Raw genomic sequence first — 23,697 nt, forward strand, 5'->3', positions numbered from 1 at the left:
AAAAAATCTCAGTCTTTGCCCTTATGGAGCTGACTTTGGTGGACAAAAAGGCTTTAAACAAATACACAGATGAATACATAAATACGTATCTTGATACTTGCTGTAAGATTTCAAGGTATTCTGTGAGAGGATAATAAGGTAGTGGGATTTAAAGAGATCTCTAGGATGTGAAAGAATGGTATAAAGACCAAGAACTCTTCGAAGTGTCCTCTTTTTTCCTGGGCAATGTATTTTTCATATCCATTAGATCTATAGAACTATGTATAGAATCTCTCAATAGCTCTTGTGTTACATTTTTTTCTTTGGCTTTGTTATCTGTGAAATCATTCTTTTTCTACTTTAAATTGTTGCTGCAGGCTTTCTAAATGGATAACATTAGATACTAACTATTCTATTCATTTAAAGTCATCTTCCTCATGAGTATCTATCTGGGCTAGGCATCAGGGACAGCTTCTTGCCTATAGTATTTGTTTCCAAAGCTAGAGAAACTAGTAGTCCCCTTCTCTTTTCTTGTGGGTCTCTGTTCTGACCTATGAGAAGAGCACTGAGGAAGTTAAGGTGAATGAACCTTCTTCTCCTTGATGTTTCTTCTTCTGCCCACTCTGTTCCTTCTGTGTAATTCTTGTCAATTTGCATAAAGTGAGGATTAATATTTTCTTTTACTTCTTAGAGTAAGACCTTGCAAGCAGTAATGTGTATACAGATCACCAGGGAATTTGTTAAAATGTTGATTTGACTCAATAGGTTTGTTGATCAACCCCAGTGTTCTGCGTTTTTACAGCGCCCCTGGGTTGATACTGGTTCATGGACTAATTTGAGAAGCAATGTTCCAAAGGACCCTTTAATTCTCTGAACACTATTCAAACAACTATTTCAAACATTTCATTTTTCCTTGAAGCATCAAATATATAGTACAAAGATGAAAAGAAATGTGAATGTGCCATATAAATGCTGAAGGGTTATAAAAACCATCTTGTAATGACTCTGTTTCAGAGATGGATTATTGTGGTATCTTCATTCACCACTGCTACTGACCCATGAGCTCACTTTCTTACTTAGATTTTCTAATCTTCTAGGCTCAGATCTTTATCCTTATCTGTCATCTTTGTAAAGTCCTTCTGGAGTGGACTTTTAGAAGAGAAAATTTTACTCTTCTGGAATTTCACCCAGTAATCAATTCATTTTGCCTATGTTACTCTCTTACTTTGAACCTTCAGGACATGAATCAAGTCTGCCTCTTGTCCGTACTGCTTTATGTATTGCCAGGAAATAGTGATTTTCATTCCTTGACTATGAGATGGGTGAGTGGGGAGGATGGATAAATGGATGGATAAATAAGTCCAACTGAATCTTATCTCCATATTATTATTAGCTTCACAATTTAGATAGTGTAACTTGATTAAAAAGGAAATTAATATAAAAATTATTTGAGTGTAATGTAATAAAGCACTAACAAGCCCAGTATCAGGTAAGATCAGGGCTCTAATTTTATTTCTGCCGTTTACTAGTTGTGTCACTTTGTGCAAGGTGCTTCACCTTTCCCTTTCTGAGCCTCAGTTTTGTCTTCTGTAAACCGGGAAGAGCAATACTTACTTTACAGGATTGTTGAGTTTTAAAATACTATATGTAAAGAATCTGATCTCGGGCCCCTAATATATGTAATAGTCAATTGTCAAATGTGGATCTCAAACATCTGAAGAGTAATAGCCTGTTTCGTCAAAGAAGTTACAAAGTTGAAAATGCTGGACCATGTACAATATGGAATGATATCCCAAAAGGATGTGACTGAGGATCAGTGATTACTGACAACTAACATATTTTTATTTTTTTCTAGTTTCAGTGCTTTAACTAATTCATTTTTCTTTTATTTTTGGTATTTTGCTAATGATAACTTGCTTTTAAATAACAGCCACAAAAAAGGGTACTAGCTTAAAGTCTTTTTTGTTTTTTTTTTTTGTTTTTTTTTGCTATGAGTTTATAACATAGCATGGATAAGATTTTAGGAGATAATTAACTTTTAGATCAGAGTGTCTTACTTCCTTCATTCAAGGCAAATTGTAATAAACTGGTGTGATGGTACAGGATTAAAGTTAGATTCTCTTTCATTTAAGCCACTAATCATAGCTCAGATTCTACCTCTTTGCAGCTGATTTTTTAAACAATATTATTTCTCCACGTTGAATAGATTTGAGATTGTGGCACCGAACAAAGCAAAACAGAGTCATGCTTTCATTACTTTTGCATTTAGTTTACCATAGATGACTGACACTCCTTGGGCTGAACTCAAGAGTAACAGAGTGAACTCAGTTTTATGTACCATAACTGTCTAGGATTTGGGGAAATACAGATGATTAAGTGGAAAACTGAATTGTGATCTTTTATTAAAATATAATGAATGAGTCGTAGCTTCTATAGATGGACCAGTTCATTTTCAAATCATGAGAGCCCTAAAATATTATTTTTTCAAATATTTTTATATTACCTTTTATAAGGGAAAGAAACTATGAATGCTATAAATATATTTTAGTTTTTTCATAGGGCTAGGGAAGTTTATTCACTCAGTTATTTAGGAAGCATTTAGTGACCATTAAGTGTGCCCCAGTTGCCCTTTTTCAGGCTAACCACACAGTGATGAACACCTATGAGGACTCACTCTATACTGACCTCAATTTTGGGAGCATTAAAGCAGTTTTGTTTATGTGATTATTGTCATGCATGTAGATGTAAATAGATGTAAAAATTTATTTAATTTCACATGTTGAGTGGGGTAGAGAATAAATTTCTATAGCATAAGGAAAAAATTTTAAATGTTTCATGAAAGGGAGGAGAAAATACCATGAAATGCCTCATATTCAAAAGTAGGACCTTCACAAGGACACTGCAGCAGTTGTCATTCCTGCACTGTAATTAGAGAGGTCGCCACATCATAATAGCCAGAACTTAATTGTGTTTATATGTTTATATAGTTGATTGTAAGCAGCGTATAATTATATCAGGAAGGATAATATAAATTATAAGGTAGAGTAGCATCTGTTACCATAAAGCTGCAGCTGTAGGGTTTTCAGTTTTTAAGTGCTTAAGTCTGGATAGTGCATTCAGTGTTTTAGTATAGAGCCCGTTTTCCAATTACAGAATTTATAGTAGTTCTTTGTGGACAGATTAAATGAGCATTACACAGCACTTATCTTGACACAAGTGGATGAAGACTTTTCTCTCTGAAAAGTTATAAAAGAGAAATTAGTTTCAAAAGTTGTTTTAGGTTATGCGTAATTGAGAAATTGCTAAAATAATTATGAAACTAGAAAATTTTATTCACCAACTTTTTTAAGATATTAGTTACTGCTTTCGCTACTTAAAGCAAGGAGTAGACTAATCCTTTCTCTATAGTCCGTGAACATGTGGTCTTCTCATTCACTTACATAAATGTGTAAATTCAAAACTTAATTTAATTTAACGCACAGGAAATACTTCGTATGTAGAGGATTGACTGCAGTTCAGAATTTTATACTTTTCCAGCTTTTTCAGAACCAATAGTGGTATAAATTTCAGTAGACCCTTTTTTTGAATTTCTTTTGAGTATGATATACACTAAACTCTTCCTATAAAGCTAATAATTTAAAAATTGTTACTCAGTACATAGGAAACTTAGCCTTAGGATTTGTAATGTGGCAATATGAAAATATGAAAAAGTTCTTCATACGAAGTGATTTAGATCATACAGTTATTTCAGTGCTGGGACTCAATCATAGTGAAGAACTAACATGTTATTACCTTATTCCTGTGCCAATTTTGCTTGAGTGAGATCTCTTGAGTTTAATAAGTGGACTGCTTTTCAGTAATCTCAAAAAATTTCTATCTGACATATTCTTGTAGAACTGTAAGTGTAGCCCTTAATAGACATGCCATAGAGTTAAATACATTCTTTGAGATTGAATTTTCTTTAGTTAAAAAGACTTAAACCAAAAAGAGAAATGTTCCTTAGGAAAAAAGCTTTATGGAGTATTGAGTTCACAGTAATATCTCAATAATAAGAAATGTTGTAAATGTAAATGTAATTACTATTCATGATTTGTTATACTGCAGATTCTATATGCTCTGGGTATATTACATTATTCAGTAGTAAAGAATAATTCATACCTTTTTAACACAGAAGACTTGTAATAGAATATTGTTTGTGTTTTACATGATTCAGTTATTATTGCATGTTACTACTTATTACAGTTTCTATAATATCTCTTCTCAGTCAGACTTGCTTCTCTTTTCGAAGATAACTGAGCTATTCTAGTTGAATCATGGCAGATTAGATATAAAATCTATCCCCTGGCCTGTTGTGACTTCTGGTACTTTTCAGGTATCCCATAAGATACTGTCAAACACGGGTCCTAAACATTTATATAGTGGAACCCTGAAAATAATACCGAGGACATGAAAAACAAGGAAAGTGAATTTGGTGAAAAATCAGGAAGTGAACTAATAAATGAGTATATTATTGCTTCTATGCATATTACTCTTGAATTGAATTGGTCATAAATGTTTGCGTTAATTTGCCTTTCTGTGAGGGAACAAAAGTGGCAAGATGGACAGATAGCTTCAATGAAATTGAATTGTTAATAAATATGGATTTCAATATATAGCATTACTTTTCTTAGATGAATTTTGTAAAAACAGGTTTGCAAGGCTGATATAATTTATATTCATTATAGTCAGATAGTGCTGTGCTCTCCAATTTTCTTGAATTCTCTAGGTTACAACAATTACATTTCAAGATTTGCCAGGTTGTAGTGTCTCCACGCTGACAGAGTGTACAAATCTTCAGTTTCTGTCTCTTCAACGCTGTGGATTAACTTCTTTGCACAGCCTGAGTAACTGCAAAAAATTGAAGTACATTGATGCACAGGTATGTCTTCTCTTCTACTCTTTATCTTACAAGATAAAATGGATTCATGTGTACACTTAAGAAATGATAATTTTGAAGAAACATTTATTAAAATAACATGTAATTTAGGGTCTCAAGAGGTCAAGGGCCAAAACTTGTAAGAACCATACAAGGGAAATGATTAGGTGATATGACCCAGAAATTACTTCTATCTACTTACAGATGATATAGTTATTGTTTTTGTTAATTTTTGCTGTATAACAAATGACCACCTTACTCAGTGAATTAAAAACAGTGACCATTTTATTTGCTCACAGTTCTGTGGGCCGTGAATTGAGGCAGGCTTGTTTGGGCATTTCATCCGCTTCATACTGTGTCTCTTATGTAATTTGCAGCTGGGGCTGCAATGTCCAAAATGTCTATGTCTTCTCTTGCATGTCTGGTGCCCTGGGAGGTTGGAATTCCAATCTCTTTCTCTCTCTCTCTCTTTCTCTCTGTGTGTGTGTGTGTGTGTGTGTGTCTGCTATCTTGGGTATTTTTACAGGGTAGTGTTCCAAAAAGACAAACTTCAATATGAAGCACTTATCAAGCATCTGCTGGCATCATGCTAACTTATGTTCTGTTGGCTAAGCTTTCAGCTTATGTGGGAGGGGACTGTGTGGATGTGTCAATATTGGGTTGTGAGGTTTATTGGGAGGTGCTCTCAAAGTAACAGTCTACCGTAATCTACCCCCTGGCTCCTAATAAGCCACATCCTTCCCAAGTACAAAAGATACTTATGACCTAAAGATCCCAAAATCTCATCAGCTTGTGGCATCAGACTCAGATTTGAAGCACAGAAACTTCTCATCTAAATCAGATACAGGAGGAGATGATCTGCTCCTAGAGAGTTTTCAACTCTGTGATCTATGAAGTTAAATGAAGAGTTGTCTTCCCTCCCTACTCCCGCCTTCACATACCCATATACAATGGTGAGACAGGACCAATTAATTACAAGAGTCATTCCCGTTCAATATGGAGAAGACAAGAAGCTCTTGGTAGTTCTTGGTCCATAACTAAGCACATATCATCAATTCTGTAATAAGGACTTGATTCTACTCCATAGGAATGGTTCTCTGTGACTCTTGGTTCTGCCCTCTAGGCTTTTAACTCCATTCTCAAATCATACTTCCTTTTCCATAAGAAGTGCCCTGTTCTGCAGCTGGTAATTTTTCTTAACCTGTTTATTTCCCATAAAAGATTATAAGGATGTCCAGTGGGTTTTTTTGTTTGTTTGTTTGTTTGTTTGAGTTACACTCTTTTCAGTTCAAACTGACAGGGCTTTCACCAATATGATTTTCTTTTCAAACTTTGTGGGTTTCCTATGCTTCTTAGTAAGTTTACTCCATTAGACAAAGGCTATATTCATAGGTATTTTTGAGAGGGATGCTGTGAGACTATACCCTTAAGATTCTTAAAAGCCCATTTATCTTTCTGAAGTATTGAAAAAGAGAATTGCTGTTGCATTCTTAACATGTCTTGATGTCAAGACCAACATTATGTATTACAGAATTGGGTATGTTTAATAAAAGTGTAAATCTATATATGAGATATGTGCCTAATTCAATTCTATAGAGGAAGAGAGCAAAACGGACTGAGGAGGGGGAATGGGGAGATTTTGACTTTTTCATTGCTTGAGTTCTTCAAAAAAAAAAGTTTCATAGCAACTATGACCAAATGTTTACTCTTGTTCATTTAAATTGTTTGAAATATTTTGTCATATAAGACTCTATATTTCCTGTATTTTAAAAGATTATTAATCAATACAAAATCAGTTAATTATTTGTTTGGTTACTTAATATTTTCATCTAGATAATATAAGATTCTGCATAGTCATCTTTAAAGTCAGGGATTCAGATTTTCATTTGGAGATCATATATCTCATCTTTCCTCTTTTTGCAAGCTTTAGACGTTTCATTAATAAGCCCTTGAAATAAAACTAATTACATTTGTTCTTTATTTTAGGAAAACCACATTGAGACTATCGACTGTGAAAATTTGGAAAATCTCAGTGTTGTTCTTCTTAATAAAAATCAACTGACTTCTTTTCATGGTTTGGATGGCTGCACTAATATCCAAAATCTTGAACTTTCACATAATAAAATCACTCGAATTGGTGAGAACAATGGAATTTGAATATATAGACATTTATTTCTCATGGTTATATTTTGTTTCATTTATTCCTTTTGAAGAATAGGTCACCATCACTAATTTGCTTATTTCATTCAAACCATACTTATTTAATCTTTTATCCAGATTTATGAAGGAAATAAAATTAGCTTTAATGTATATACAAGGAATATTCTCCCACCACTGGCAAATGGGGTGGTTGTTCGTAGCTCCTCAGATTAGTATATTCACCTCCCCATTTCTTTCCTTATAAGCACTAGCGATCTGAGCTCTACTGGGGAATATAACACCTCAGTTCAGGTCCATCATATTTTTAAGGATCCTATGCTTTCTGCACTTCTCAGCACCTGTCATAACCCTTTCCTGGTAAACCCTTCCATCACTACTCTCCTTACCTGTACACATCACTTGTACTAACCCTTCCTTCTTTAGATAAGGCTACTAGCACCACATCAAAGAAAGAATTTCTCAGTTTGAATCTCCCCAATCATCTTTATCCCTCTGTCTGTGCATCTATATACCTGAATATCTATATCTGTTCCCACTCTTATTCTTTATAATCCATGTATTCAGTGACAAGAATGTCTTTTCTTGTGTAAGGCCAGCCTTTCTGTTTTCTGTAAATACACCTGTCATTCTTCTCTGGTGCCTTCCTCTGTCATTTATAACCTGCCTCATGTCTGAGTCTTCCCATGGCCATTCATTCCTTTCATTGCCTCACCTCTCTTTCCCCTTGTTGTCAAGTGTTGTGAAAGTGTTCTGTTCTTGTTCTCACTTCTTACTACCCAATGTGTCTCTTCTACCCACCGAAATTCAGCTTCAACTCATTTCTATACGTTTCCAGTATGGGAATTCTAAAATAAAAATCTCATTTTTTTCATTACCTGGCTTAAAATTCTTAAAATATTTAACTTGTGAGATTTCTCAAGGGACTTCATAGGGGCTTAAATAATGGTTAGTGAATCATCAAGGGTTGCCAAAAAGTTATGAACTAGATAAGAACTACTCTGGTGTACTACTAATGGCTAAAATTGTTGGATCCCCCGAAGGTACCTCCTTTCCACGTTCTCCATCCTATAGTGATTAGGAAATGTGATCTGGACTGAAATATCAGGGAGTGGGATAGGAGCAGATGGAGGAGTAGAAGTAAGCCGACTTCCTGTGTTTAGGCCTGATTGTACGTAGGCCTTCTTGATATTAGTTTCTTTGTTTGCTTTTATTTTGTTTCTTCTTTCATTTTTTTTATTGTTGAAAATTTTAAATATTTACAAAAATGAATACATGGGGATTCCATATAACTGTATTCAACATTTGATCCATCATGACTATTTTTGGTTTTGATTTTATTTTTTTCTTTTTTAAAGCAAATCCCCAAATCATAATATTTTATCCTTTTGTACCTCAGGAGATGTTTTTTAATAATATGGTCTTTTTTTATTTAACTACAATGCATTGTGATGCCTAATGAAAATAATAGTGTTTTCTTTAATCAACAGATAATTCATAATCTAAATATCCTTATTTTTTCAAAATTATATGGGTTTTTTTGAATCATAACACAAACAATGACCACATATTACATGTACATTAGGTCTCTGAAGACTCTAATCTGTAATAGTCCTCCCATTTTTTTCCTCCATGCCATTGATTTGTTGCAAAACCTACATTAATTCTCCAATACAGTGTCCCACATTCTGTTTGTCCATTTACTTCCCTTTAGTATACTAAAATTGTTTCACTAAGCCTGTAAATATTTCATTTCTTATAAATTAAAGTTAGCTCAACAGGCTTGATTAAGTTCAAATTCAGCCTTTTCAGCAGGAATTTTTCGTAGGTGGCGCTCTGTGCTTCATATTGCCTTACATCAGGAGTCATACAGTGTTTATTTGCTTTTTATGATGCTACAATTGAGTATTGGATATAGCTAGTGATAGCCTAAATCCTCCATTATGAAGTTCTCCAGCAAACTTTTATCTGATGCTTTCGTACTTTGATCAATGTGGCCTGAATCAGTAGACGCAATCGGGGATACGAAAAATGTGTTTTCTAATCTGAACATGCCTTCCACATTTTAAACACTGGTTTAATAAGAGCTGGTTGGTTGTCTTGAAATAGTTTGTAGAGAAAAATACAGGAATAGATGCCTACCTTTGTATTGACAGATTTCTACAGTAAGATCTTAGTGGCCCTCATTACTTTCAGTGGTGCCATATGATTTTTTTACTTTGTTTTTGCACTTGTTTTCTCTCTCCCTACTATTCTCTCTTTCTCAGAATTCTTATGAATACTTATTCTTATATCAGTAACTTGTCTTACTATACTTCTTGATACTCAAATTGTCCTGTCCTGTGATTTTGATTGAACATATCAAACATTTATATCTCCAATTCAGATTTACTTTTTGAACATTATAGTTGCATTCCCTTTCTCTTTCTTGATTGATATCAACATTAACGTAACTATTTGCTATCTATTATAATATCCACAAAATAGTTTCAAAACAAAAATGCCAATATTAGAAAAGCATTTAGAAGTATTTAGAAGAAAACTACTAAAATAATTTTGAGATTTTTTTGCATTTCTTTTGGTCCTTGCACTTTGTCCCCCAAAGTGATGTGATCACCTGAAGTATTTTATCTTTGTGATTACGTTATGAACTTGAAATATAATTAGTTCACTTTTCCCATTTGATTCAATTTTATTTTTGATATGTAAAGCATGTATGTTTCCACAGTTAAACTGCATTAAAAAAGGCATACTCAAAGAGACTGTGCTTTCATCCCTGTTCTTTTCACCCTGTTCTCCCACCTGCTTTTGTATATAGATATTTATGTATATATGTGTACAATAATATATGTGTATATAAGTATACATACATAAACCATATCTAAGAAGTATATGTATATATGCTAATACTTCCTTTCACAAAATACAGAATATTTGAAGTACTCTTCTTTATCTTGCTTTTTTTTCATGTAATAACATATATGGAGTTCATAGCATTCTTTTCCCATGGCTTTATAGTACTCGATTTTGTGGATGGACCAGAATTTATTCCACTGGTCCCTGGTTGATGGACGGTGGATGGTTTACACTCCACATTGCCATAATGACTAGCCTGATACCTACGTCATTTCATACTTTATCAGGTATATCTTTAGGTTAGTTTCCTGATACATATATATTTCAGGGGCAAAAGATGTCTTTAATTTAGGAAGATAGTGCCAGATGCACTTTATATGAGTTATACCATTTTGCACTCCTACCATTAATACACGTTAATGCCAGTTCCTTTTGCTTTTCTTCTGTTTATTATGTTGTTCGTTTCTGTTTTTGAGTATATTTTATTTAATTCAGTTTTTTAATCCTTTTTCAGTCTTCTTCTCTGAGTGCTGCCAATTCTGTAACTTCTGATATGTAGGTCTTTTCATCAGTTCTACAGTTTTATGATATATTTTATCTTTTAACCAGGATTTCAAATTTCCATATGGAAAAACTATTTTTATTGTTATTTTTCCTAGTTTTATTTCATGATAGTTGGAGAATAATTTTTGTGTCATTTCTGCTTTTTGAAACTCATGGTTTTCCTAATACATGGTTAGTTTTCAGGAAAATTTCATGTGTACTTGAAAAGAAGGTCATTTTTTTGTTGGAATATATATTGAGTTTATGTTTTCACCTTTAAAATCTACCTTAGTGATCATTTGCTTTAGGTGTCCTCTGTCTACTTGATTTACCTTGGACCGAGAAAGTTGAGCTACTTTAAATGTGTCTGTTATTAATCAGCCTATTTCTTTATGTATGTCCTTTGGTTTCTGCTTTATGAATGTTGTTCCATATTGGATATTCTTAACAGTGTTAATTTTATTGTGAATTTTAGCCTTGAAAATTATAAGTTCCCTTCTTTGTCTCTTTAATGCTTTTATGACTGAATTTTACTTTGATATAATTTCTTTTTGTTTATATCTGCCTACTTGGCCATCCAAAAAAATCATTTTTAACCTTTCTGAATCACTTTGTTTTAGGTATGTATTTGTGTGCAGCATGGATTTGGCTTTTTTTTTTTTTTTTTTTTTTTTTTGGTGCAAGCTTAAAAGATTTTTCCCTTGTACAGACCTTGGCCATTTTCATTTATCAGTTTAATTCATATACTTGGTCTTAGTACTGTCATCCCATTCTGGACCATGCTCTCTCTTTCTGAAGGGAGGCCTTGTTGATAACAAATGGGTTCCTCCTCCACTGAGGCACCTTCACTTCTTACTTATCCATTCAGATTCTTTAGGATTTCCTCTGTAAAAGTGTAAATTCAGCCTGGATTGTATTGGGTCCCAGATACTTATTATTCCATTTAGAAAAAAATTTAGCTTGTAATTTCTTTATCTCCCATTTGCAATGGAAGGATAGGTTGTGGGTATTTTGATTTCGTAGTTGCTTTTTATGAATTAGAGGTTTGGGGAGAGTTGGATCTAAGCAGTCACCATCATCTCTTTTTTTTTTTTTTATTACGAGAAAAGTTTGGTTGTTTTTACAAAACAACCTTTTGTTTTACAAACACTTCAAGGCACAATTTAAAAATATAATCTATAATGTTCTTTAATATGTTGATTTGCTTGTGTGCCTGTGCTGTATGTGGGAGTGTCCCAAACTGATGAGTTTTGATACAAATTTTTTATTTTAAAATTTTAATTTAAAATACATGCAGAAATAAATTTGTTGTTATTGGAATGAAAGCTAGTGCACTGATAATGTATGTTACTATATTGGCACACACTGAAGCAAGCTTAAAAAAAAGAAAAAGGCTTCTTGTGAGAAGAAATGCTTAAACTCCCATTCACTTCATTTTCATTGCCAGCAGTGCTGTATGGGATTTTTTGTAGCCAGTGGATTTCCTGGGATAGGATATCTGCAAGATTTATGTGAAAACTGCCATAGTATTAATTGATGTACCTGGGGTATCTTTGTAGTACAGAGCAAACAAGGTAAAAGACATCTTTGCTGTCTGTTGGGTACAATGAAAACACTGTATTTATTGAGTGTGAGAAGAGTACACATGAGAAAGTAGATTTTCTGAAGACCAGTTGGAGTCTGTTTTTCATCTTCAGGAACTGCTTATGGAGATTCTGGTTGAGCTAACTGAAAAGCATAGATTTTGTCTTTCAATGATATATTGATTCTAAGAACTCTTATGAAGGGGCACAAAGATAGATTTGTGTTTGTAAGTTAGTAAGTCACTATTCCACACTGTAATATTTCTTAAGGAGGTGAAATAAAATTGGAAGCAATACCATGTGTTCTGCATTTGTAGTTTCAAGTTTAACTTGTTCCTAATTCTTACTAAGCTGTAGTTACTGCAGTAGTTAATATGTAATGTTAGTTCTGATTACGCTTTATTAGAAAACATTAATGCGTATTTTTATTATTTGACTTTCTTTGCATTTAAATGAATGAAAATTGCAACTCTCTCACTCTCTTTAAGAGAATTCATTTGAAATCATTTTTACTGAATGTTTTCCAATGTAATTAAACAATTGTAGAAATAGAAACACCATGTGAAATGCACTATTTTAGAATAATAGTTTAAAATTTAATTCTATAAATTGAAAGTTATGAAGTTAATAATATATTTAAAGCTTTAAAGTTTGAACATATTGTGTGCTGTGACTATGGAAAGAGATTTTTAAAAATTATTACTAAATAATCATAACTGAAATATAAAATTAAAATGTAATTGAAAATGATGTCTTTAAGATATATTACATATTGAGGTACAGATTATTTTCTGGTCAAATGTAGCAAAAATAATTATTTGATTGGTTAAATATGATCATACAAATTTTGTGGTAATTTAAATAATACTTGGTATGTTTTTATATTATTTTCTATAATTGGTTCTATTTGGGTAGCAAGTTTTTCATTATAGAGTGTTTTTCACTTGATCTGGAGTTATACTTGCATATTTTGAATGCACAAAATAATTTAAGTTCATTAAGTTCACTTTAGGTTGAAGATTTTAAAGATGGTTTTATTTTATCAGAAAAGAGATTTTATTATACTTTTAAATTTTAAATGTTTTGTTTTTTTCCCTTGAAGCTACATGAATCTTTGTCTTTTGTAACTCAGTTTAATTTGGGTAGATTGCAGTTTAAATTTTAGTGTTTGTTATCATCATTATATTTCATGCTTTTTTTTTGCCTGAAATTTCCTATAAGTAAATTTTAGGCAAAATTGATAAGACATTTTGTTCTCTACAAGTAATGTAGAAAAAACATTTCTTGAATGAATATTGCCACAGTGGTCGTTGACGTTTGTAAAATTGGTCTTTGGGAAACCTTTCATATTTTGATTTCGTATTTTAATGAATAGCCAAAGCAAAAGAAAAATAGGTGATTCATAATTTATTATCTAGTTCCTTTGTTTCTCCCAAAATATGTTGGATTTTATTGTCTTTCTAGCAGGAACATTTTGAAACTAAATTAATTTTTAAAATTCATGCTTTATGACCAAAGTGTTTTATAAATTTTAGTTACAGAAAAAATACAACTTAGTATAATATAAGTAGTAATAGATAACTTTTTTACCACCAGGTATTTGTTTTATGTGCTTTATACATATTTACTCATTTGTTTTTCACGTAAGTATTATGAGTTAGTTACTATTAAATCTTTTTTTTCCACATGAGAAAATATAAACACAGAAAGTTTATGTCTAAAATCATACAGTTAGTAAATGATAGAACCAGGATATGAAACTCAGAAGTCTACCCTAGGACCTAATTTTTAAATTGTGTCATTCTACTCTGTCTCTCATAAATACACTTTTAATATTTAAGATTACTACCATTTTGTAATACCATTTTACAACTTATGCTGGAAAAAATGATTTTTTAAGGTTTATTCATTAATAAATTTTAGTGGGCAAATGTACTGAGCACCTACTATATGTAAGTACTTTTCCAGGCACTAGAACACAGCAGTGGAATATTGCCTTGGATGCAGCAATAAATGAAATAAATGACTGTCCTGTCTTTCACTGAAATTATCCTAGTGATAGGTATTTATAGAGAGAGAAAGAGAATAGGAGTAAATCCCTATATTTCCTTTATTGTTTATTGGGTAAAAATGAAAATAAGTATGATGTTAATGTATAAGAGCAAATAATTCTTTTTGTTTCCTTACTCATAAAACTTCTGTCTCTGCTATTTTAGGAGAACTTTAATCTGGAAACATGGTTTCTTTGTCAGCAATTTACATAAATTGTTAATTTATAAATTTTCAGGTAACACATTCCTAGAATATATCATTGTAAATAGATGGAGATACTAGGAGGTTTTTTTTTCCTGCTGTTTTAATTTTCAGATAATTCTACTTTATGGAAAAGTGACACTAGTATTGTAAGTATAAAAGATATTGAAATAATTCAACATTTTCACGTAGACTTGATTACTGTGTCATGGCTCATAGGGAAAATGTGCCTGGATTAATTCTTGCTACAAAATGTTGTCATTGGAGCATTAGAAAAAAATAATGAAGTTAAAATAAAGCTATGGATATTTTGCTTGTGGAAATATTTTTCATTATATACTTAGTGAATTCTTTGGATTCCACTAGATGGTGCTAGCTTACTCTTTAGTTTTGAAATGCAACAATGCCTGGTACAAAGCTGAAAGGGATTTGGCAGGCCTGCCAGGCTAGGCGTCTTAGTTTTCAGATGGAAAAACAGACTCACATAGTTTTCATCTAACTCCTGGCAGAGATGGGGCTAGAATCCAGGTTTCCTGATTCCTATTCAGTATTCTTGTTTCCACACAACGTGCATGATCCTGAAGGACTTTTGCATTGAAATTGAAAATCTCAAACATAACTCAACATAATTGTATGTAACGGTCAAACATAGCAATCACTGAACAGCTGAAGAAGGTAGAGCTTCACCAAACACTTATTTAGTGAAAACCTCCAGCTAATTGAACATCTTTAGCTTTGCTGTTCCTTACAGGAGTTTTTTTTCCCCCTGTAGCAGGAATGTTTCATTAGACCACTGGCTCATTTATGTGGGAAGAATTCTTTGAAATAGATATTTGAGGCAAGTATAGCCAAATGCTAATTTTGCCATGGGCAATCCCCTTTGAGGGATAAGCATACTTGGCTTCAATTTTATTTTGTGAGACCTAGAAAAATTTTAAAGATCTAATAAAGAATATATTGAAGCAGTAAACTCAAAAATATTTAAGCAGTCCTTTATGATTTTATTTATTGCATGTAAGTCCTTTGAAGGAGACTCATGAATATGTTTGTGGCTTACTTGTTTTGTTTTGGATGGGGAGTAGAAGAAATATCAGAAATTTTGCCTGAGAGAGATTCATTTTCTTAGAGGTGTTGAGGAAGTAAAGATACCCTAATATAAAGCTTGCTCTAAGTTTGTTTTGCTCAGTTCTCATCCTTCATTTGACAGCAGAGAATTTCTAAGATTAAAAGTGAAAGGGGGGCAATTTATTCTAGCTTCCTTCACATCCAGATTCCCCCTTGTGATTCAATGCATTGCCTGGATCAAATGACTGTTGAATCAACTGTGTATAGTCTTTTCTGAGTGTGTATTATTAATATCCTATTCCTTCTTCAAGGTTTAGCTCTCACGTATCTCTTTGAAGTCTTATTTGGTCACTACAGTTACAGTTTTTTAACTCCCTGCTTTTATTTGAGGATAATTGTTAGGAAACAATAATAACTATCATTTTTAGTACCCGACATGTGCATGCTACTTTAAAATACTATTTTTAGTCCTCTCAATAATGTGAAATCACCCCCACTCCACAAATAAGGGAACAAAGGATCAGAGAATTTAAGTAACTTGCTTATATTCACATACCTGTTTTTTGAGCAGGCACATGTTATTGAGATTCAGGACTGCCTGCCTTGGAGCCTGTTCATTTTTCACCGGGCCATACTGCCTGCTGATTCAGTGGGGCACTGGTCACATTAGCCAGTCATGGAGAAAAAGTTATACATGGGACTAGCATGATTGTAGATTGTAGACCTTCATTATTACAGTTGTTCCTTTTCTGCTGTAAATATTTTTGAGCCTATGCCATTTGGTGTACATAAATTGACAACTGTTTCTGTTGAATTGACCAATTTTATCATTTTTAGATATCCTTTTTCATCTGTGTTAAAGCTTTCTGCCTTATTCTTTTGTGTCTGACATAACCAAATCAACTTTCTTTTGGACTCAGGACCCTTTTAACACTTAAAAATCCTTGAGGGTCCCTCAGACAGCTTTCATCTATGTGGATTATGTATATCAATATTTACTAAATTAGGAAAAAACTGAGAATTTTTTTGGGTTTATTCATTCTTTCATTCATTCCAAGTTTAGGATAATAAAGCCTTTGCATCCACAGCAGTTTTAGAAATAATAACTGTATTTTTTAAACAAAAAGATACAGTGAGAGGAGAGTCATTGTTACACATATTTGCAAATCTCTTTAATGTCTAGCTTAACACAAGACAGCTGGATTTCCCTATATCCTTCTGTATTCAATTTGCTACAATATCACACCTCATGTAGCCTCTGGAAAACTCCACTATGTGTTCCTGAGCAAATGGGAGTGAAAAAGGCAAATAACCTCTTAGAATTATTATGAAAATAGTTTTGACTCCATGGAACCTTTAAAAATGTCCCTGGAGGAAGGCTCTGGCCTACACATTGAGAATTCCTGGTTTGGTGTTTACATAATACATCTCTTTTTATCCTTTTACTTAACATTATTTCTGCAAGTTCCATTTTTGGCATTTTTAATGTAACATAAAAATTTGTTGTTTTTGTTATTGTTTTATTTAGGCTGCCGGACAAATTTTAGCTTTGATTTGTAACTTTTAGTCCCTAATAATTAAGTGTAATCGGTAATGAAGTTCAATTACTGATATACTTGAGTTTAAATCTACTGTCTTACAATTTATTTCTATTTGTTTGTCCTTTCTGTTTTTTCTCTTTTCATGCCTTTTGGTTTGGTTGAGATTTTAGACTATTCCATTTTTCTTTTCTACTCTATTACCATTTATATATTATTTTACTCTTCTTTTGGTTTACTACAGGTATTGATCATGCCTTCTTGATTTACCAAATCTGAATTTATTTGGCACTTTCTCTTTTTTTCAAGGCAATGGTAGGGTCTTAGAAAACTTCAACTTCATGCATGTGTATGTTCTGAATGCCTTAAGACATTATTATTTTATAAAGTCAATATCATTTGTATTCACCCACTTTTTAAACCTTTCCATTGATCTTTATTCTGCTTTTCGTGTATGGTATTCTTTCACCAGAAGAATTTGCATACATACATACACATGTGTGTATATATTTTGGGATAAAGACTTGCCATTTGGCATGCATTTCCTGCACTGTGAATATATTTTTAATTTATTGTAGCATTCCTTGCCTGGGTTGATGTGCATCAACCTAATCATTGATCCTTGGAAGATAATTTTCTTTTTCCCCTTTTAAGATTTTTTTTTTTTTGCCCATTGTTTTCATCAGTTTACTCTGATATTCCTATTGCGGTTACCTTAGTATTCACCCTATTTGCATCCATTGTGCCTCTTAAATCAGTGGCGTGGTATCCTTCTTCAGTGTTGAAAAATTCTGAGCTATCATTTCTTTATACAGAGATACATATAAATATATATAGATTCCCTCTATATTCTATAATCCTCTGATATGCTTATAATTATCCTTGTATAATTCTTTACAATTCTTTTGCATCTCTGTGGGTCATTCTGGATGTTACCTTGTCACTCAAATTACAGTTCACTAATTCTCTTTTCAGCTGTGTCTAATGTAGTCCATCCAAGAAAATCTTGTTTGTAGTTGTAGATTTTCAGGTTTAGAATTTCTATGTGCTTCTTTTACTAAGCATCCAGTTCACATTTTTATAGTATCTAATATGTAAGTTTTTAATTTTAATTTTCCTTAATGTGTTCACCAAAGTTTTGTTAGCATGTATGTGATAATTCCATTGTCTGGATTCCCATGGGTAGTGTCTATTGTGTGTGTTTTTCTTGATTTCTATTGACATGATTATCTCCTTGCTTAGTTTTTTGTTATTTCTACAGTCAGAAAATACAAAGAAAAACAAAACTGTAGAATAAATTTGAGGCTATTTTGTTGTTATTTTCCTCTTGAGGTCTTTACTGTTTAAAGCTACAAGCATTAGCAATCTCTGTGCAGCTAAATTCATATATTGGTATTGATATTATTTAAAGCTGGGCTTCAGTACCTGGGGAGCCATTCTGTATTTGGATTCATGTGTAGCACGTGGAGGCCCCAACTGACAGTAAGGTAGAGATTCGTTGGGCCTCCTTCTCTGAAGAGAGCGCTGGAGCCCAGATTTTGACCCCCTAGTGCTGCAGGCTTTCCTTTCTCAGAATTAATAGATATCCTGAATGATGTGCTCTCCTCATTTCTTCTGGAAATTAATCCGCTCATTCTGTGATACCAGTTTAGTTCTTAAATGCCTTCAGCAGGTATGTTTATATTTTGTCATTTTTTTTTTCAGTTATTAACAAAAGAATGTTTCTCATTGCCTTATGCATCATTACTGTAAACGGGAAGCCTACGCTACATTTTCTGTTTTTCCCCCTTCTCCTGTCTTGTCTTCTTTTGAGTTGTTTGGTATGTTCCCTCTTGTTTTCTCTTTTCTTCTCAATTCCTTTGATAGTTATATACTTTATTAATTTAGAGGTCACCACAGAAATTTTAAAATACACTCAGTTTATCTCATTAATTGATATGTTTACCTCAACTTGCCTGACTTATATGTGTTTGTTGTTCAGGATTTTAAATGTATTTTTATTTAAGGTCAAGGACTATATTATGGTTGTTTTATACAAAGTTTGATCATATTTTCCCATATTTATTTATTTTATGCCCTTAATTATTTTTCATTTAAGATCTTGGATCATTTTTCTTCTTCCTGATATAGATCCTTTAAAGTTTCCTCAAGTAGAAGAACTAGTTGATGGAAAATTCTACCAGATTTAGTTTTTCTGGAAATGTCTTTACTTAACATTCATAGTTGAATCATAATTTAACTGGGTGTATATAGAATTCTAAATTAAAGTTTATTCTCTTTCAGCAATTTGTAAATATCATTCCATTACTTTTTTACTTTCACTGTTGCTATTAAGAAGTCAGTTGTCTGTTAACTACATGAAACTTTGAGGGCATTGTCTGTGTCTCTTTTAAGGATTTTTTTCTTGTCATTGCTGTTCATTGTTATGAATTTTTACTCTGATGTGTCTAGGCATGGATTTCTTTTTAATTCATCCTGCTTGGGGTTTGATGCAATTATTGAATATATAATTTACACTTTTAAATTTTATCTATTTGTCAACATTATCTCTTCAAAAGTTTTTTCTTCCTCATTTTGTTCTCTCCTTCTAAATGTACATACACTAGATATATATTACATCTTCTGACTCTTGCCTCATTATTTCCTATATTCTTTCTGTCTCTCTCTGCTGCCTCTAGATAATTTCTATGTATCTATATTCCAGTTGACAAATTCTAACTTGCTGTTAATTCTGGTCACTGACTTTTTAATTTCAATGAATCTTAATTTTCATGTGGATCTGGTTCTTCTGAAATTTGTTATTTCTGCTCTTACTTGTGATGTATTATTTCTTTGTGTATCTCTTGTGATTTTTTTGGTCACCTGTCTTTCCCTTGGAACTTAAGCTTTGTGATTATTCCTAATTATGAGATTAAAGTTTATTATTTAGAGATTTTTCAGATGCCGAGGGACACAAACAATCTAGAACACTTGTGCTACATTTGTAGTGGAAGTTTCCTCATCACCATGAGAGTAACTTTGAGTTACAAACCTATGAGAGAGTCAGCTTGTGTTTATTATTTTAGAGGGAGGATTTTTTTTTCTCCTCTTACTGAATACTGAGATTTGAGACAGGCAGTTTAATTTCCTGTCTTCTGGTTAGGTATAGCTGATTGGGGTCCAAGTTTATGTAGAACCGTTTGTTACACTTGCCTACTATTTGTGAATTTTAAGGTTTGTCTCCTCAAACTGTGAGGTTATATTGATCTTCATATTCATCACATTTAACAAGTCTTCTAACACAGCAAACTGGCTTTACTGTTCTGCTTTTCTTTGCCTACCATATCTATTTAGATTTTAGACTGAGACTTTTTTGCTTTCTTAACAGCTCACTTGAACCATTAAAAAAAATGTTAATGACCGGTTTTGGTTATTTTCAGAGGTAAAGATGAGCACACTGTCCGACCAGAAATTTCTGGGAATGAAATTTTTTGTTTCTTCCTAAGTAACTTTTAATCTAATCTATAAATCAATATGTGACTATTGTCTATAAGTTATAATGTAACATGATAAAATAATAATGCATAATAATCCCACTATCCAGATATAACCAGTATTGGTGAGCTTTCCAGATTGTTTTCTATCCATTTTAAAAATCACTACAGTCATACTGTTTTGTAATTTACTTTGTTCACTTGACAATAAGTTGTGAATGTTTTTTACATGTCATAATTTTCTAAAAAGTCTAGTTGAATTTATCAGGTAAGAGATACTTGGGCAGAGATCATATATGTCATTTTTCTGTTCCCATGAGGACACAACATAGTGCTGGGACTTGTAGAACAAGTCTCATCGAGCTCTGTGTTACAAGTAAAGCTATTTTTGGAAAAACACTTTCATATTTGTAGTAAAAATGTGGAAAATATAAACGATTTACACATGTTAACATAGAAGATTCTTCATGCCTGCTATTTCAAGAAGTAAGAAAAAACTGTCACATACCACTATTAAGAAAATAAAACGGTAATAAACATAGCTAACATCTGAGTAGAAGTTAAAAACTGAGGAATAACAAATGTAAAATGATAAACAAAATGTCCTCCTTTATGAGGGAGGCATATTCTGTGAAAAAATTATCTAAATAAGGAATCACTTGAATGAACATTGGAACAATTCAGACAATAATACCTACTTTTCTTATGTAGATAAATGTACTTAGTGTAAAGTTTAAAGATTTAGGTAGTTAAAGTTTAATTAAACATCATAGAACATTTAATAATACCTATGATAACTAGAGTATACATAAAGAGATGTGCAGTAGGCATATGTTTTACATCCTAATAGTAAAGTAGCAGTTAACTTTTTAGTACTGCTTTTGAGATGATGCAGCCGAAACTTTATCACTACTGAAATGGAACATCAACTAAGATTTAGTACATTGAAGTACAATGATTTCTAGAGTAAGCAATTGTTGAAATATGTTGAAGTATTATAAAAGAATCTTATAGTGATCAATAATCATGTACATGTGAATTACTGGTTAAAACATTCATTTTCAATCAACTTTCCTACAAACAACTTACTAAGATGGGACATATTTAAAGACTCATGAAAGCATTGTTAAACATTGTGGCAGAAGATTATATGAAAATATTTTTACTCCAAAATTTTAGACTATCTATTGGCTTCCTTGTGCTAAAAATAATAAAATTGTCTCACTTACAATTCCATCTGTTCCTTCCAATTTTGTCAGTCATAATATCTTATTTGTTGTTCAGTAATTTATAAAAGGTATACTTTTGATTAATCTATTTTAGACAATATTAACTGCTCTTTAGGAAAATAGAATAAATCAGGATAATTCCACTTTTTCCAATCTTCTTTTCCCCTCACCGTTTTTGTTTTTTACATCAGGATTTATGACATCAAATCAGGATTTATGACTCTATCTATATATCCTATAGCAGAATTAGATCTGTTTGAAAATGGGTCAGTACCAGTCTTTTTTTTTTTTTTTTTTTTTTTTGACAGACTGCTTCTCTCATCTTTTGCCTGCTTGTACTACATAGTTCATTAACTCTTTTTAATCTTATTTTTCAAAGAAGGGCTAATGGATGCTGTATTCCCTGAATTCTTTCACATTCAGGAATATCTCTCAGTTGCCTTCATACTTGAAATACAGCTGTGCATTCTGTTGTTAGGTCACATTTTCACTTGCTACTTCATGAACATCACTCCTTTGCATTTTGATATTGTGTTTTGCTGTGGTTAACCTGGAGGCTAAGTTGATTTTTCTCCCTCATAACTGATTTCTGCCCCAGATACCTGAATAACATTTTCTTTGTCCTTGATCAATAAATTAAGTAAGATATCTGATTGTGAATAAACCGACATAAATTTTTCTTGGAATATAGTGTCCTTTTCAATTTTCATAGATTATTATTCCTTCATTCCTGGAAAGTTTTCCTCTATATATATATATATTTGAAAACTTTTCTTGGTCTGGTTCCATTTTTTAATCATAGATGATCCATATTTTGTGACTTTGTCTATTTGTCATTTCTATTATTATTTAATTAGTGTAATCTATGTCTTTTTATCTTCTGCTTTGCGTTTTACTCTCAATGTGATTCTCTCTTTTTGAACAATTCAGTCTTTAGTTCTCTGTCCTGTATAATGTTTTTTTTTCCTAAATTATTAGTTCTGCCATGGTGTTATTTTGGTCCACTTCTTTACCCACATCTTTTGTTTTAGTGACTTTGAATTCTTGTTACGTTAAGTTTCTTTAAATGTTCTTCAATAGCTCAAAGCATTTTCAACGTATTTTCTTCTTTCTTGTGTTTTCTTAAGAATAGAATTCTTACTGTATTAGTTATATATTGCTTGAAGAAAAGTACCTCCACATTCAGCAGTTTAAACCACAGACATGTATTACCTCATGTTTTCTGTGGATCAGGTGTCTAGAACTGGCTTAGTCGGGTGGTTCAGGCTCAGGGCTCTCACAAGGCTGCAGTGAAGCTGTCAAACAGGACTGCCATCATCTCAAGGCTCAATGAGGCTGAAAGATTTATGTTCAGTCTCACTTTCTCATGGTTGTTGGAAGACCTCGGTTTCACATATTTTTAGATGATTTCCTTTTCTTTTTCTCATTAGGCCAACACACACACACACACAAACACACACACACACAAATGCGTGTCCTCCCCTTCCTCCCTCACTGTTACAGTTAGGCCAGTGTTTTAGAGATCCTGACAAGTCTCTTTTTTAGCATTTCACTGAATATCACCAGATTGGAATCTCTAATGGGTTGCTGAACTTCAATTTTGAAGTGATTATATAATTAAGTCATTCAAAAGTATATCTCTTAGGTACAACTTTAAAGCTTTCATTTTAAAATCTGAGGCATGCCTCCCTGTCTCTGTATAGTGTCCCCCACTTTGACTACATAACAAAACCCTTTTGATGGGTGACAGCATCAGGTTTTCTCAAGTTTTTTTCTACAGCTTAACAACCATTTGGTGGTGGTGGTCAGGATTAAATACAGAATAACAGTTCTATTCAATACTTTCTCTGCTTTTGTCCACAAATATATTGTTTTAAAATATTACACAAGAAGTATGTTCTCATTTAAATTTTTAAAAAATAGAGATGAATGCATTGTAAGTAGTGAAACTTTCTCTCTCTGCTTACCCTTTCTCTTTCTTACTTTGCAGGGGTAACCACTGTTCCTAGATGCTTATGAATCAACCCGGACCTTATTCTATGCAATACAATTGTAGATGTGCAGATTTAGATTCAGCTACACTCATTAGCTGAAAGCCTGTGTTTG

At 32.5% G+C, this 23,697-nt stretch overlaps 1 protein-coding gene across 1 annotated transcript in view; it reads left to right on the top strand.

The window, feature by feature from the left end:
* Positions 1–23,697, top strand: part of LRRIQ1 (leucine rich repeats and IQ motif containing 1) — a 171,021-nt gene that overhangs the window by 20,253 nt on the left and 127,071 nt on the right. The window contains exons 9-10 of the mRNA XM_010975087.3: positions 4,745–4,897; positions 6,881–7,031. Coding sequence (XP_010973389.3) covers positions 4,745–4,897; positions 6,881–7,031 — 304 coding nt within the window. The remainder of the gene's footprint in view (positions 1–4,744; positions 4,898–6,880; positions 7,032–23,697) is intronic.

This window comes from Camelus dromedarius, chromosome 11 (genome assembly GCF_036321535.1).
Source record: "Camelus dromedarius isolate mCamDro1 chromosome 11, mCamDro1.pat, whole genome shotgun sequence".
NCBI lineage: Eukaryota > Metazoa > Chordata > Mammalia > Artiodactyla > Camelidae > Camelus > Camelus dromedarius.